The sequence below is a fragment of the Mobula birostris genome, chromosome 13, assembly GCF_030028105.1.
Source record: "Mobula birostris isolate sMobBir1 chromosome 13, sMobBir1.hap1, whole genome shotgun sequence".
In the NCBI taxonomy this organism is placed as follows: domain Eukaryota; kingdom Metazoa; phylum Chordata; class Chondrichthyes; order Myliobatiformes; family Myliobatidae; genus Mobula; species Mobula birostris.
Window position 1 is genome coordinate 24143351 of NC_092382.1, and position 16700 is coordinate 24160050.

Sequence of the window (16700 nt, forward strand, 5' to 3'; positions counted from 1 at the left end):
TTTCCCTGCTGTTTCAGGCTGGGGAACAATGAGTTCAGTGAGACCGGGGAGAAGGAACTGAGATCTCTGCAGGAACCCAGACCCGGACTGACAGTGACCGTTGGAACATCTGAATGTGTGAACATCCCCGCCCGCGGGATGGGGTCATTTTGGCCGATTTCCTGCCCTCCCCTTTAACTCCTGCCCTTACCTTTAATGGCCGCGACCCGGCTTTAATTCCCAACGTTTCTGACGGAGCTGACTCCCGTTCAGCGCTCTGCGACTTCGGAAGCGGTCCCTCAGTGACGTATTTCCGCCTGTTGTCCAACGGCACAGCTTCCGCCGGATGTGCGTGTTCGAGACTCCCCCACGTGAGACCCCGGGGAATTACACAGACAGGAAGAGACCGGTGGCCGGGGCTCAGTCTGGGACACCGGTGTCCCGGGGTGGGATTATCCCGGGAGAGATTCCTTTTGCTCCCTTTGCTGAGGACGGTGCATTCGGCTGTCTGGCTGATATAATGATGTTAAATTGACAAATACCTCGGCAGTGACCCTGGATCTGCAGCGATCTCGGACACGGCCCTAAAGTGTGATTTTGTAATCATCGGTTCCCCGATGCAGAGTGACGGTGAGAAACGGGACTGATTATTCAACCAGTCTCTCATTGTCACCGGTCAGTTAATTGTGTGTGACTGTGAGTGAATCGGGAGCAGCTTATTTATTTTCGCACGTCAGCAGCTCACACATTGTTTAATTTACATTTATCCTGATGAAATCAATAAACCGCTGTAACTTCCTGTCTTGGTGTTGGACTCGAGTCTCACTAGAGGAGAAACAGTGACCTGGGGTTCCTGCTGCCCCCCGCACCCGGTGTACTGCAAGAATGGGTCTGAGCTCCTCACACTGGTACAGCAGCCTCTCAGCTCCAAGCTCAGGGATGTCAGTAAAATAGTGTCTGGTCCCCAGGATCTCTTCACTCCCCATCCCCATCCAGGCTGACCACTGCTTCCTCATTCCCCAGATACTTACACTACCCTGACTTCCACCTCCCTGCGCACTCTCCTTGCTCTCGCAGAAAAAAAAACGACAAAGGAGATCAGAAAATGCAAACACGGGGAAATCTGCAGATGCTGGAAATTCAAGCCACACACACAAAATGCTGGTGGAACTCAGCAGGTCCGGCAGCACCTATAGGAAAAGGTACGGTTGACGTTTCGGGCCGAGACCCTTCGTCAGGACTAACTGAATGAAGAGATTTGAGAGGGGGAGGGGGAGATTCAAAATGATTGGGGAAGACAGGAGGGGGAGGGATGGAGCTGAGAGCTGGAAAGATGTTTGTCAAAATGGATACAAGGCTGGAGAAGGGAGAGGATCGTGGGATGGGAGGCCAAGCGAGAAAGAAAGGGGGAGAGGAGAGGCAAGGAGTTATAGTGAGAGGGACAGAGGGAGAAAAAAGAGAGGGGAAACAAAAGAAAAAAACATAAAAGATTATAAATAAATAAATAAATAAATAAATAAACAAGGGATGGTGTAGAAAGGGGTGGTGGGGCATTAACGGGTTTGAGAAGTCAATGTTCATGCCATCAGTTTGGAGGCTACCCACTCAGAACATAAGATGTTCTTCCAACCTGAGTATGGCTTCATCTTGACAGGAGAGGAGGCCGTGGACAGACATACAAGAATGGGAAGGGGACGTGGAATTAAAATGTGTGGCCACTGGGAGATCCTGCTTTCTCTGGCGACAGAGTGTGGGTGTTCAGCGAAACGGTTTCCCAGGCTGCGTCGGGTCTCGCTGATATATAGAAGGCCGCATCGGGAGCACCGGACGCAGTATATCACCCCAGTCGACTCACAGGTGAAATGTCGCCTCACCTGCAAGGACTGTCTGTGGCCCTGACTGTCCCATCACACACTCCCGGGATCAGACAGAGAGTGAACCTCCCTCCATACCGTCCCATCACACACACCCGGGGTCGGACACAAAATGAATCTCCCTCCACTCCATCCCATCACAAACTCCCGGGGTCAAACACAGAGTGAATCTCCCTCCACACCGTCCCATCAGACACTCCTGGGGTCAGACATAGACTGAAGCTCCTTCCACACCGTCCCATCAGACACTCCTGGGGTCAGACACAGAGTGAATCTCCCTCCGCACCGTCCCATCACACACTCCCGGGGTCAAACACAGAGTGAATCTGCCTCCACACCGTCCCATCACAGACTCCCGGGGTCAGACACAGAGTGAAGCTCCCTCCACACCGTCCCATCACACACCCCCGGGGTCAGACACAGAGTGAATCTCCCCCCGCACCGTCCCATCACACACTCCCGGGGTCAGACACGGAGTGAATCTCCCTCCGCACCGTCCCATCACACACTCCCGGGGTCAGACACAGAGTGAATCTCCCTCCCCACCGTCCCATCACACACTCCCGGGGTCAGACACAGAGTGAATCTCCCCCCACACTGTCCCATCACACACTCCCGGGGTCAGACACAGAGTGAATCTCCCTCTGCACCGTCCCATCACACACTCCCGGGGTCAGATGCAGAGTGAATCTCCCTCCACACCGTCCCATCACACACTCCCGGGGTCAGACACAGAGTGAATCTCCCTCTTCACGTCCCATCACACACTCCCGGGGTCTGGCACAGAGTGAAGCTCCCTCTGCACTGTCCAATCTTGCCATCTCCTGCCCAGACATGGAGAAAAGGTCTCTGTAGAGTGAGATATATCAGCTAAATTCTCAAGTTGAAACGGATTAGTGAGGACACTCTCAGCTTGTAGCACAGGGACCACCGCCCCCTCCCCCCCCCCCCCACACACACACCAGAGGAATCTCTGTAGAGAAGGTCAGAGGGGCAGGAAGAGAAGTAGTGTAACGAAGGGGTGCACGGAGTGGGCAAAGGTGTGAGGGAGCACACACGGGCAGGGGAGTACAGGTCGATATTAGAACCCCTGCAGTTAACAATCACATTTGATTTCTAGGGTCCAGAAGTAGCTGAGGATGAAATCGAAGATGAGGACAATTTTGCAAAACCGGGACCCCACCCCTTCCCGTCCTCTCCCACCATCCGCACTCCTAGGAGGACGCGGTCCCTTCCAGTCCGCTCACACGGGGCACGCTCCCAATCAAACTCCACCCTTGCCTATTCATCCCCATCGCCTGAACTCCAAATGGACCCCACCCCTTCTCATTCCTTCCCATCTTCCGCACACCCAATGGACCCAGTCCTTCCCAGTTCACTCCCAATGGGACCCACCCCTTCCCGTTCACACCCAATGGGACCCACCCCTTCCTATTCACGCCCACTATCTGCCTCCCAATGGGGCTCCTTCCAGTTCATTTTCAACGGGTCTGTGAACCTGGAAACTGGCGGGGACGCCCGAATTCCGTGTTTGACAGAACTCAGGGCGGCGTTTACGGAATTTGACATGGACGCAGATGGGTTTATTAGTTACAAGGAAAGTCGAGGGTCGTGTGGATGTTGACGACTTTGCAAAACGGACTATGTTCCTTCTCCTGGCGGAGGAGGTGGATATTATCGGACTTCAGGAACTTCTGCACACCTTCCTGAAGATGGTAGGAGGTGAGGGAGGTTTATGGTGTGAAGGGATCCAGGAGTGTCCACATTAACTGTTTGAAGAGTTACAGGAGAGTCATTTATCATTGATGGTTTGTTTTGAAGAGAGAGAGAGAGAGAGAGACAAAGAGTGATGGTTGGACTGTCACGGGAGCTAACTTTGGAGATAATACTGAGCAGCTCGAAGGTGCTCGACAGGACATTATTGATGTTAATTCCAAGGACTTGTTGCTTGCTTACATGTCCTCACAGACAAAGGTAGGAGGGACTCTTTGAATGACAGGTGATGCTTAGCACAGGGAAATAAATAGGAGGTCAGATAATACAAACCTCAGACACATGATCGGGACACTAAATGAGCTTTGTGGTGCCCACAGAGAAAGTGGGTTTTTGGAGGACCGATCAGGCAGATCGATCCAAGTGCTCTGCCAGTGAAGATTCAAAGGCAAGACCGGTGGGGAGTTGTCTATGTATCCGACCCTGGCCTGGGTAGACAGCTCAACCACACCGAAGTACGGTCCTCTTTGTTGTTAGTTCACAGTCAGTGACTTGTGAAGGATTTCGGAGGACAGCAAGAAAATCGACGGCAACAGCTCACCTCAAGACTCAACTCTCTCTCTCTCTCTCTCTCTCTCTCTCTCTCTCTCTCTCCATCGCCATCTCCATCGCCATTCAACTAAATTCCACGAACTGAACTGAACTTTACTCAATATCGTAAGACTGTATCTTTTTACCCCTAGACCTAAAGAAGCTTGGTTTTTCACACGTATATATATTCCACACTTACTTACATCTACTTATTGCTACCCTGTTTGATTTATGTTCACTTAGTTTTCTGTATTGTGTAGTTATTAATAAATATTATTAGTTTCTAGCAATACTAGACTCCAAAGTGGTTTCTATTTCTGCTGGTACTTTATTCCTGTCATGGGGTACGTGACAAAATTGGGGCCTATGTCCGCGATATGAACAAATCGGTCGGGAGGCTGGTTTGAATTGATTGGGAAAAATCCCTTTTGATTTGGAATTTTGATTTGGTTGTGTGGAAAAACAGCAGAAATGGAAGTTTCGGGATTTCTGGAACCGCCAGACCCCGTGTCCGTGAAGAAGGCTAGAAAATATGAGTTGCGGGACCTTGCTAAAGAAGTGAATGTAAAGAGAGGTATGATGAAAGCAGAAATTCAAAGGAAAATAGCTGAATATTATGTCTCTATACAGACACTTGAAGAGGGGAAGTTAAGGAGGTTTCCTGTAGTGAATGAGGAGGTGGAGGTACACCTGGAACAGTTAAAGTTAGAGAGGTTGAAATTGTAGATGAGAGAGGCAGAGAAACAGAGAGCGTTTGAAAGGGAGGGATGGCAACAGAACGCTCAGGTGGTGAACCGTGAGGAGAAGTTTAGTGTCAGTCGGGAAGTTAGGTTAGTGCCTCCATTTGATGAAGCAGAAATTGATAGGTATTTCCTACATTTCGAGAAGGTGACCCATAATCGGGAGTGGCCGCGGGAGCAGTGGGCGGTGTTACTACACAGTGTGGTAAAGGGAAAGGCCCAGCAAGCATATGCAGCCCTGTCTCTTGAAGACGCAAAAGATTATGATAAAGTGAAGGATGCTGTGTTTAAGGCTTATGAGTTAGCCCCGGAGGCCTACAGCCAAAGGATTCGAGGTTTGAGAAAATCCTGGAACCAAACGTATCTGGAGTTTGCCCATGAGAAACGCGTATACTTTCATCGGTGGTGTGCTTCAAAAGAGGAAAATGAGAATACTGGTAACTTGAAGAATTTAATATTGATTGAAGAGTTTAAAAACTGCGTCTCGGCGGAGATAAGAACGCACTTAGATGGAAAAGGGGCAGCGACACTGTCAGAAAATGCTAAGTTAGCAGCCGAATATGCTCTAACTCATAAAGTTAAGTTTTTCCCCACTGAGATTAACCCACAAGGGAGTAGAGATAATCCACAGGCTAAACCAGAGAGTAAACCGGGGATTAGTGATAAAACTAAGGAGGAAGGGAAGCAGTCGGGGAGAAAATTTCCCAGTTTTAAGTGTTACTCTTGTGGAAAACCTGGCCATGTGGCGTCAAATTGTTTTGCTGCGAAAAGGGGAAAAGGAAAGGAGAAAGAGAAAACCCCAACTGCCGGCGTTCAGACGGTTAAAATATAAGAGGGACTCGAGAGACTTATTTAAGAAGGGTTTGTGTCTGTGAAGGAGGGGTCAAACCCAGTCCCGGTTAGAATATGGAGAGGTACTGGAGCTTTCCAGTCACTGATATAAAATAATGTTTTGGAATTCGGTGCTGAGACAGACACTGGGAAAGTAAACATCTTTAAGGGCCTTGGAAAAGGAACAGAGGTCGTGCCTTTGCATAAGATAATCTTGAAATGTGACTTGGTAAAGAAACCAGTCAGAAAAGGGGTCCAATCTGAACTACGGATAGACCATGTTGATATCTTACTCGGTAATGACTTTGCAGGTGGGGATATTTATCCAGCAGTTCAGCTCACAAGTAAGCCTGCTGCTGCTGAGGACCCGCCCAGAGACGCTGATGTGTATCCCGCATGCGCAGTGGCACAGAAAGGCTGCTGCTGATAATATTGATTTATCCGAGACTTTCCTACCGTCCTTATACCAACAGGATTTAGGGGTAGTAAGGCTGAGGAAAGCAAGGAGGAGAGAAAAGACCTGTCCTTGTCAAGGAAGGAGTTCATAGAGGAGCAAAATAGAGATCTAGAAATTGTGGATTTAAAAGAGACAGCTCTCCCTGAGGAGGAAATTCAGAAAGAAACAATGGGGTATTATCTTAAGGATGGGGTGTTGATGAGGACGTGGAGACCAGCCACTGTGCCTGCCATTGAGGATTGGGCTATTGTGCACCAGGTGGTGGTTCCAAAGGTTTGCAGGGTTGAATTTTTAAACCTGGCCCGTAAGATGTCTTTAGGGGAACATTTTGGAGTAAAAAAGACGGTGCACAGGATCATGAGGGAGTTTTATTGGCCTAACGTGAGGAAGGATATTGTCAATTACTGTAGAGGGTGTCATACGTGTCAGGTGGTGGGAAAACCTAACCAGGCCATTCCAAAAGCCCCACTTCGGCCAATCCCTGCTTTTGGTGAACCTTTTCCCGGGTCATAGTGGATTGTGCAGGCCCTTTGCCAAAGACTGCAGCTGGTCACCAGTATTTGTTAACAATAATGTGTGCTGCATCTAGGTTTCCGAAAGCTGTGCCTCTCAGAAACATCCTGGTCAAGACTGTGGTAAAAGCACTCAGCAAGTTTTTTGCACTGGTAGGTTTACCCAAAGAAATTCAATCCGACCAGGGCAGCAACTTCAATTCAAAAATGTTCCAGCAAGTAGTGCCTGAGCTGGGAGCTCAACAGATTGTGTCATCTGCCTATCACCCGGAGTCTCAAGGGGCTCTGGAGAGGTTTCATTCCACTTTAAAAACTATGATTAAGACCTACTGCCATGAGAATGAGAAGGGCTGGGATGAGGGGATACACTTACAACTTTTTGCTGTGAGGGACACTATTCAAGAGTCCCTGGGGTTCAGCCCGTTTGAACTCATTTTCGGCCATAGGCCCAAAGGACCTTTGCCCCTGCTCAGAGAGCAATGGTCTAACCCAGACGTGTGTGTCGGCGTGTTAGACTATGTTTTAAAATTCCGAAAAAAGGCTTAACAAGGCCTGCGACCTTGCCAGGAAGAATCTGCAGCACTCCCAAATTAAAATGAATCAGTGGTTTGATAAGAGAGCGAGGGAGCAAGTGTTTGAAGTGGGAAACAAAGTACTGGCAACACACATCAAAGTTGCTGGTGAATGCAGCGGGCCAGGCAGCATCTCTAGGCAGAGGTGCAGTCGACGTTTCAGGCCGAGACCCTTAGTCAGGACTAACTGAAGGAAGAGTGAGTAAGAGTCAGTAACAAAGTACTACTGCTTCTTGTGTCCAACCCCCCCCAAGCAAAATTCCATGGGCCATACTGCATAGTGAAGAAAATTGATTCTTTGAATTACGATATTGAAATTCCTGACAGGAGGAAGGCCACGCAGTTTGTTCATGTTAATATGTTGAAACCGTATCATGAGTCTGAGGTGGTACCAGTAGGTATGACCACGAAAACAAGGGGGGGCTGAGGAATTTGATAATGAGCAGAAAAATCATTTCACTAAACTGAGTATCGTGTCCACGAGACTTACAAATTCCCTTATCTTAAAAAACCTTACTGATAAGGTTGGTCACACACAACTTACAGGAATTCTGCAGATGCTGGAAATTCAAGCAACACATATCAAAGTTGCTGGAGAACGCAGCAGGCCAGGCAGCATCTCTAGGAAGAGGTACAGTCGATATTTCAGGCTGAGACCCTTCGTTGGCCATTTGGGGCCTGCACAAAGAGAGCAATTGCAGGAGCTCATTAAGAAACATAAAGATTTATTTCCTGACAAAGCAAGACGATCCACCGGGGCAGTGCATGATGTCATTCTGAATTCAGCTCAGCCCATTAAACAGCATCCTTACAGAATGAACTTCAGGAAAAAATAGAGAAGTTGAAAAAGAGATCGGGTACATGCTAGCAACCGGTATTATTAGGCCATCTACCTCAGACTGGGCGTCACCATGCGTCCTTGTACCTAAGCCGGACGGTACCATGAGATTCTGTACTGACTACCAGAAAATTAATGCCATAACCAAGACGGATGCTTATCCTATCCCCAGAGTGGATGACTGTGTTGATAAAGTGGGAAAGGCTAAGTACCTCACGAAGATTGATCTGTTGAAGGGATACTGGTGTGTTCCATTGACCGACAGGGCCAGAGAGATCTCAGCGTTTGTTACACCCTCAGGGCTGTATGAATACAATGTTTTGCCCTTCGAGATGAAAAATGCACCAGGGACATTTCGGAGAATGACCAATTCGGTGATTAAAGGGTTAGAAAACACAGAGGCCAGTATTGATGACCTGGTGGTCTGGAGTGACACATGGGAAGAACATAATGCAGCAGTAGAGCAACTGTTTGATAGACTTTCCAAGGCCAATCTTACGGTGAGCCTGGCTAAAAGTGAGTTTGGCCATGCCATGGTCACATATCTGGGGTATCCGGTGGGCCAAGGCCAGCTGGCTCCCAGGCCAAGCTTCAACCCATTGCTGAAGTTTCTGTTCCAACTAGCAGGAAAGCTTTGAGAAGGTTTTTAGTGATGGTTGGGTATTATCGAAAATTCTGTAAGAACTTTGCTGGCATTGCTCTCCCCGTAACAAAGCTCTTAGGGAAGAGTGAAAGGTTTTCATGGAGTGATCTTTGCCAGGAGGCGTTTGAACATTTGCAAACCATCCTGTGTTATCAACCTGTGCTCAAAGCGCCGGATTTCTCGAAGCCATTCTCAATCGCCACAGATGTTAGTGACGAAGCTGCTGGGGCAGTACTGTTACAGAAGGGTGCGGATGATATTGAACACCCAATAGCTTATTTCTCAAAGAAATTTAATGTACACCAGAAAAATTATTCAACTGTTGAAAAGGAGTTATTGGCACTTATTCTGGCCTTACAACATTTTGAAGTTTATACTTGCCCTGCCAAAAGACCTCTTTTGATTTACACAGATCACAATCCGCTGATATTTTTAAATAAAATGAAAGATAAAATAGGAGGTTGTTAAATTGGAATCTAGTATTGCAGGAATTTGATTTGGTAATAAAACATGTAAAAGGTACTGATAACATCATAGCTGATTGCTTATCCCGATGTTAAGTTGAAAACTGTACACATTTTTGCTTTGTCATCTGATGTTTTTTTTTCCCTGTATTGTTTAAAACCCTGTGATGGACATTTAAACAAAAAAATCGTCTTCGACATTTTTTTCCCTTGAGGAAGGGGAGCAGGAGGGGATCCAGGACTGCCCTATTAACTGTTTGGAGAGAGACATTTATCATTCATGGTTTGTTTGGAAAGGAGCGAGAGACAGAGTTATTCACCACCAATATGTTGCTTTTGAAAAGAGAGAGAGAGACGAAGATTAACGGTTGGACTGTCACTTTAAGGCATTGGAAGTAACTTTGGATTTTTACTGAGTTTGGAGTTGGAGACAGCACCGAGCAGCTCGAAGGTTGCTATGGTGACCGAAGGCTGGTTGTTGATGTTACTTTCAAGGACATGCTGCCTGCTTGCACTCCTTTACAAAGGCGGGAGGGACTCTTTGAATGACAGGTGATGCTCAGCCTGGTGAAATAAATGAGAGGTCAGATAATACAGACCTCAGGACAGATGATCTGGACACTGAGTGAGCATTGTTGGCCGCAGAGAAAGTGGGTTTTGGAGGATCGATCAAGCGGATCGATCCAAATTGCTATTCCATCGGTGAAGAAGGGGTTGACTGGTGGGGAGTTGTCTATGTGGCCACCCTCGCCTGGGTGATAGCCCCACCACAGAAAACCAGTGCCCCTGTTAAAGTCACAGTCGGTGACTTGTGAAGGATTTCGGAGGACGACGAGAAGATCGACGGCATCAGCTCACCTGAAGACTCAACTCACTCTCTCTCTCTCTCTCCCTGTCTCTCTCTCTCTCTGTCTATCTCTCTGTCTCTCTCTCTCTCTGTCTCTCTCTTTCTCTCTGTCTCTCTCTCTCTCTCTCTCTCTCTGTCTCTCTCTCTCTGTCACTCTCTCTCTCTCTGACTCTCTCTCTCTCTGTCTCTCTCTCCATCACTACTCAACTAAATACCACGAACTGAACTGAACTTTACCCAACGTCGTAAGACTGTATCTTTTTACCCCTAGACTTAAAGAAGCTTGGTTTTCATACACAAATATTCCACACTTACTTTTATATATAATCATTGCTAACCCGTTTGATTTATCTACATTGATATTACTGTATTGCGTAGTTACTAATAAATATTAGTAGTTTTTAGCAATACGAGACTCCAAAGTGTTTTCCATCTCTGCTGGTTCTTTATCCCCGTCACGGGGTCCGTGACAGTGTTAAGAGAGACTGGGCTAGGGATAATGACAAGGGACGAAAGAGACAGGAAAGGAGATGGGAAGGGAGCGAGACAGGCGAGAAGATGACGGGAAAGGGAGAGGGCGAGAGAAGACAGAGAGAGAGACGGAGGGGAGAGAAAGATAGGAGGAAAGGCATGCCATGGAGCCGTACTATGGGAGAAAGAAACCAGGGAGAGAGCGAGAGACAGGTGAGAGAGTGGTCGGGAAGGGAGGCTGGGGGAGGAAGAGAGAGACTGGGTAAAAGCGAGAGGCAGATTTGGGGATAGAAAGAATGGGTAGAGGAAGAATCTCAGAGATAGAGACTAGAGGGGAGAGTGGAGAAGCGAGACGGGAGAGAGGCCAGTGAGGTAGGAGAGAGCAACGGGGACAGAGTGATCGGGATAGAAGGATCTTGGGTGGAGAGAGAGAGGACGGGGTGATGAGAGATTTCGGATGTGTAGAGAGGCCGGAGTTGGGGGAGGGCTAAGAGAGTGCTGGGGAGAGACGGGTGGGTGGGGAAGACAGACTGGAAGGAGTAGAGACAGGGAGAGAGCGAGACTGGAAAGAGACAGAGTGAGGAGAGACAGGGCACTGTGTACGGCGGGAAGGGGGAGAACGAGTCTGGGGAGAGCGAGATGGGGGTGTAAAGAGAGACTGCGATGAGAAAGAGACCGGGGTTTGGCAGAGAGACGGAAGAGAGAAACTGTGGGCGCGGGAAAAATTCTGTGATGATTGTGTGTGGGGAAGTAGAGTCAAAATCCAGAAAAAAAAATGTACCGTGAGGGGCTAGAGGCTTTCAAACACGCAGATTGCAGATCCTCCATTGTAATGTGTTCCCAAATCACCCAAACCTTTCCGTCTTGGTGACTCCTCCCACTGAGCCCACTCCTTCCAACCCGCATCCACGATCTCCCTCACTCCAAACCTTCTTAGGGATATGTAAAGGGAAAAACGATAACGACGGAGATAACGTTATCAATGGATCGGGGTGAAAGGGGACCCTGTAAGGCTGCAATTGTGCGGCATCACGGCAGCATAGTTATTTCCGCGAGGTTACCAGGTGCAGGCAAAAACTAAGAGGAAACATAACTGACTGTATTTCCCATTTCTGACTGTATTAATGATAAGACTCTTGGCAGTGTGGAGGATCAGAGGGATCTTGGGGTCCGAGTCCATGGGACACTCAAAGCTGCTGTGCAGGATGACTCTGTGGTTAAGAAAGCATACAGTGCATTGGCCTTCATCAATCGTGGGACTGAGTTTAAAAGCCGGGTGGTAATGTTGCAGCTATAGAGGACCCTGGTCTGACCCCACTTGGAGCACTGTGCTCAGTTCTGGTTGCCTCACTACAGGAAGGATGTGGAAACCATAGAAAGGATGCAGAGGAGTTTGCTAGGATTGCCTGGATCAGGGAGCATGCCTTATGAGAATAGGTTGAGTGAACCCGGCCTTTTCTCCTTGAAGCGACGGAGGATGAGAGATGACCTGACAGAGGTATATAAGATGATAAGAGGCCTTGTTCGTGTGGATAGTCAGAGGCTTTTTCCCAGGGCTAACATTGCTAGCACGAAAGGGCACAGTTTTAAGGTGCTTGGAAGTAGGTACAGAGTAGTTGTCAGGGGTAAGTTATTTTTTATGCAGAGAGTGGTAAGTGCGTGGAATGGGCCGCCGGCGATGGTGGTGAAGGCAGATACAATAGGGTATCTTAAGAGACTCCTGGAAAGGTACACGAGCTCACACAAATAGAGGGCTAAGGGTAACGCTAGGTAATTTCTAAAGTAAGGAGATGTTCGGCACCGATTTATGGGCCGAAGGGCCTGTATCGTGCTGTAGGTTTTCGATGTGTCTATGTATTTCCCGTTTCCCTGACAGATGGCAATCTTCTGCTGGAATAGTCTTACAGGACAGCTCCGCGCTACCATACAGATGGTACGCACACTCTTAAACTGCCTGACGATGCTTATTATCAACGGCAGCTTATCCTGACATGCCAACCCCTGATACATTTACACCGCACCGCCCGATACACTGAAACATCTCAGCCGAGCAATCACCAAAAGCCCCTTTCCGTGTGTAACAGAGCAGAAACTCTTTCCTTAACCGGACGCATCTATAATGACCCAGAGGGCGTAGTGGCAGAAGTGTTTTTGAATGCAGAACAGAATGAGCGATTTAAATTGCCGAACTCAATTCCTCATGTCACTAGAGCCATCAAAACCCCTGCAACTTCTGAACCGCTGGAACCCGTGCTGCAGACTTTTCAGGAGTTAAATTGAACACAGCGCATAAATCTGTTCAGTACTAATGCTTCTCTACAACTTCATTCCGCTCAGGTTGGATGTATAATATTTCCCTCTTCATCGTTAAAACAAAGTTTGACCCGTTTGTTCCCCCTACTTTGCCTGAATATGTCGTACACGTGTTGCTTTCGCAGGTACCTCCCTCCTTGTGGGCGATTCCCATAAATCACGAGGAACTTGTACATTCCGCCCCACCACTCAAAGATTTATGCTATTCTACCCTCTATACTTCAGTATGATTTGTGACTCGAGGCAATGGAAAGTATGAAACCTGTCATAAAAGCACTTTTCGATCAGGAAGTGTTACTACCAACCTGTAGTCCCTGTAATTCTCTTATATCACCAGGTCATGATAATGAATGACTGTTTTTTGCAATACTTAAGGGCGATTATCAAGATAGCACGTCAAGGGTTTACTAATGGCAATTTAACAGAACGACTCGGGGCCGCAGACAACCCACTGCATGGTGTTCTGCACAATTACCAGCAGCTGTAAGAGACATGATTGACTGTCTAACACCGGTCACCGACACGACAATTAGATAACATACAACATAGAAAACTACAGCACATTACAGGCCCTTCGGCCCACAATGTTGTGCGCACCATATGACCTACTCCAGAAACTGCCTTGTATTTCCCTGGCGCATAGACCTTTAGTTTTCCGAGTTCCATGTACCTATCTGAGAGGCTATTGTATTCACTTCCATCACCGCCGGCAGTGCATTCCACGCACCCAACACTCTCCGTGTGAAAACTTAACTCTGACATTCCGTCGGTACCTATTTCCAAGCACATTTGAAGTACACCTCACGGATTAACCATTTCATCCCCGGGAAAGAAGCCTCTGGGTATCCGCACGATCAACTCCCCTCATCATCTTATACATATAATCATGGTAGAAACGTCCAATCCTATTAAATTGGATCTCCCTGATGAAGTGTGTAGGCCCGAAACATTGACTGTTTACTCTTTCGTATAAATTCTACTTGGCTTGCTGAGTTCCTTAGGATTGTGTGGGTATTATTTTGCTTTCCAGCTTCTGCACATGTTCTCATATTTGCGATTAGACTCGGACAACGGTCAACAACATAAGAACCTGCGCTGCAGACAAGAGACAAAACTGACCCCAGTTCATTACCAGCTCCGGAATGCTCTCGTTTTATCATTTAATCTGGCCAGGCAATTATGTTGTAGTCTTTAAGCCACTCAATCTGATTGGGAGTTAAATTGGCCGAGGCTAGAATGAAGCCGGAGATGGGACATAATCCTTACGTATCATTGGAAATATTATTTATGATAAGCTTTGAGTTGGTAATAACTGACGCGAAGTGCATTGATCTATCGTGCGCTCGAAAAGATATTGGTTGTGTCAACTCTTACTTCCGTCAGCCCCGGGCGAGGAGGATCACCGGTGTTGTATAACGCTGATCGGTGGCAGGGAAGACATCAGCGAGACGGAACTGGAAATACAACAGAGTGAGTAACGTTCCGTCAGAAAGCGGTACAACATCTTTTAAAGCAATTTTAATTCGGATTTTCAGTATCACTCTTTTATTTTTCAAACATCGATAAACCTTCCAGTTAGCTCGAGAGAGGGAGAAAAAAAAACAAATAACTTTTTCCTTTTGCTCTCGAAGTTCATTAAATTTCAGTGTACGTTTATTATCAATATAAATATATGTTCCTGCAATGAGATTTATTTTGTTCAGTACCGGACAGAAGGCGTGGTCAGAGAGAAACAGAGAACGGACGGAAAAGGAAAGAAACAGACTGTGAGGGGGCTTCGGGATGTGAACAGAGATCGAGCCGGAGACCTGCAGGGACAACATGGGAGCAGGTCGGGATGGAGATGGATTGAAAAATGAATTAAAAAAAAACACACGCTATGCTTCAGGGCGATCATGTTTCCCTCACGGTGAAACTCACTAGTCTGCAATAAGATTATATTTTGTTCAGAGCGTGACCGGACGTGTGGACAGAGGGAAACAGAGAACAGAGGAAATTTTCACGGGACTTTAGGATGTGAACGGAGATAAAGTGGCAGAAATGAAAGGACAAAGCGGAGCAGTCCGGAGATGGAAACGGAGTCGGAAAAGGAAACACACACACACACACGCGCGCGCGTGCGCGCGCGCGCGCACGCATGCACGCATGACTCCGCTGTGTTGCAGTCTGATAACGTTTCCCTCACCGGCGTTGGAGAAGGAGTAAGCGATGACAACGTGAGAGATATTGGGAGCAAAACACCGCCAACATCACTAAACAGGATGAATCAGAAACAACGGAGAGAATGGACAAAAGGGAGAGGATTCTTCCTAAATGGACGCTGTCAGATATAATGGAGATGATTAAAATAAAACTGGCGGGACCTGACGATAGACCTTCCATCGGGGTGAGTTACAGCTGAGGTGATCCTTACTTATTTCATATCTGATGAAGGACACATTTCACGTGTACAGGGTAAACAGCGAGTGACATATATCACCACAAAATGCAGGCGTATTTCAGAGCGGTCAGTTGTTACCCATGGTCCTACATATCGGCAAGTGGACAACTTATGGAGGAAACATGGTGTTAGACTTAAATCTCCTGCAGAAACCAGCAAGTCGCTCTATAACTTTAGGAATTTAGTTAACAGTTTCAGTGGGTATTTCACCGCGTTCTTCAGCTCCTCTCTGAACTTGCTCTGAGTCACGGCGTAAATACACGTGTTGCTGCAGGAGCTGAGGATCTGCAGCATCGTCGCCGTGGACTCTGCGATATAAATCGGATCCGCGGCCGAGTAGCGAGGGATGTTTGCAATCAGTACGTAGATATCAAAAACCAGCCGTGTTAACCATAGGAATATAAAACTACTGGTTATACTGAATAGTAAAACGACCGATTTCCTGCGGTTCTCCATCTCCGGGTCCTTGTCTTTCTTTCCGTTGCTGCGGCCCCGGAGCCCCCTCCGGACTTTACTGGCGGAAACAATCCGTCTAACTGTCAGAGCATTGAACAATAAAATCAGAATAAACGGGAGACAAGGCATTAAAATGCGATGAATAATCTGAAGTGTGGCCCACGAGGGGGACGTATAGAAGCTCGCTTTGGTGAAACAGCCATAGGAAACTCCATTAATTATCATCGAAGGCTCAAATGTAAAGTAGAAAGGGATACTTTCTGAACAGCCCAGCACACTCACTGTCCCGATAACCACAGCCGCCGTTCCTTCGGTGCAATATTTTGTTTTCAGCTTTTCACAACAAATGGCCACAAATCTGTCACAGGTGAACGCGACTGTCAGCCAGACAGAGACCCCGGTGCTTGCTAAAAGCAGACAACGAACAACCCTACAAACGGGAGTCCAATAGAGGAAGGAAGACCTAAAGTATATGTAAACAGTCCAGTTCAGCAGAGGGTCAGAGATAACGACCAGGAGATCGGCCGTTGCCATTCCCAGAAGGTAGCGAGTGATACATTTGGAGAGACCGCACTTTCCTCGGGACAGGATCACAATCGCCACCAGGTTAACTGCAAGAGAGAGGGAAAGAAGCAGAGAAATTACTGACCTGTCAGGGCAATAGAGCAAAATTATGAAAGTATTAGACTTGATATTGTGTTTTTTTTCCTGCTACAAATGATGGAAACCGGACCAAGAACATATGAAGCCACTGACATGTGCAATATCGGGCTGACAGAGAACTTGTTGCGAGTTTTGTAAATGGGTTGCATCTGGGTGAAGTCCCACACCGCCGAGATGACAGCTGTCTAAATGCCCCCTCGGCCGCAGTAAGGGATGGGCATTAAATACCAGCATCACTGGCTCTGAGCAGCACAGGAATGAAATGAAATCCATACCGGCAGTTCCCTCTGATCACA

The 16700-nt window shown here is 47.5% G+C and overlaps 2 protein-coding genes across 8 annotated transcripts in view; one reads left to right on the plus strand and one right to left on the minus strand.

The window, feature by feature from the left end:
• LOC140208585 (NACHT, LRR and PYD domains-containing protein 3-like) overlaps window positions 1–4240 on the plus strand; it is a 39493-nt gene extending 35253 nt beyond the window's left edge. For 4 of the 7 annotated variants that reach the window (XM_072277358.1, XM_072277357.1, XM_072277361.1 and 1 more), the window contains one exon: window positions 18–778. In XM_072277358.1, coding sequence (XP_072133459.1) covers window positions 18–177 — 160 coding nt within the window. In that variant the 3' untranslated portion in view covers window positions 178–778. Of the gene's footprint in view, window positions 1–17; window positions 779–1002; window positions 1252–1633 lie in introns of those variants that run through there. The other 3 variants (XR_011888832.1, XR_011888833.1, XM_072277359.1) reach the window with 3 other exon arrangements.
• The window catches only part of LOC140208596 (uncharacterized), a 587054-nt gene that overhangs the window by 337817 nt on the left and 232537 nt on the right, over window positions 1–16700 (minus strand). The window lies entirely within an intron of this gene.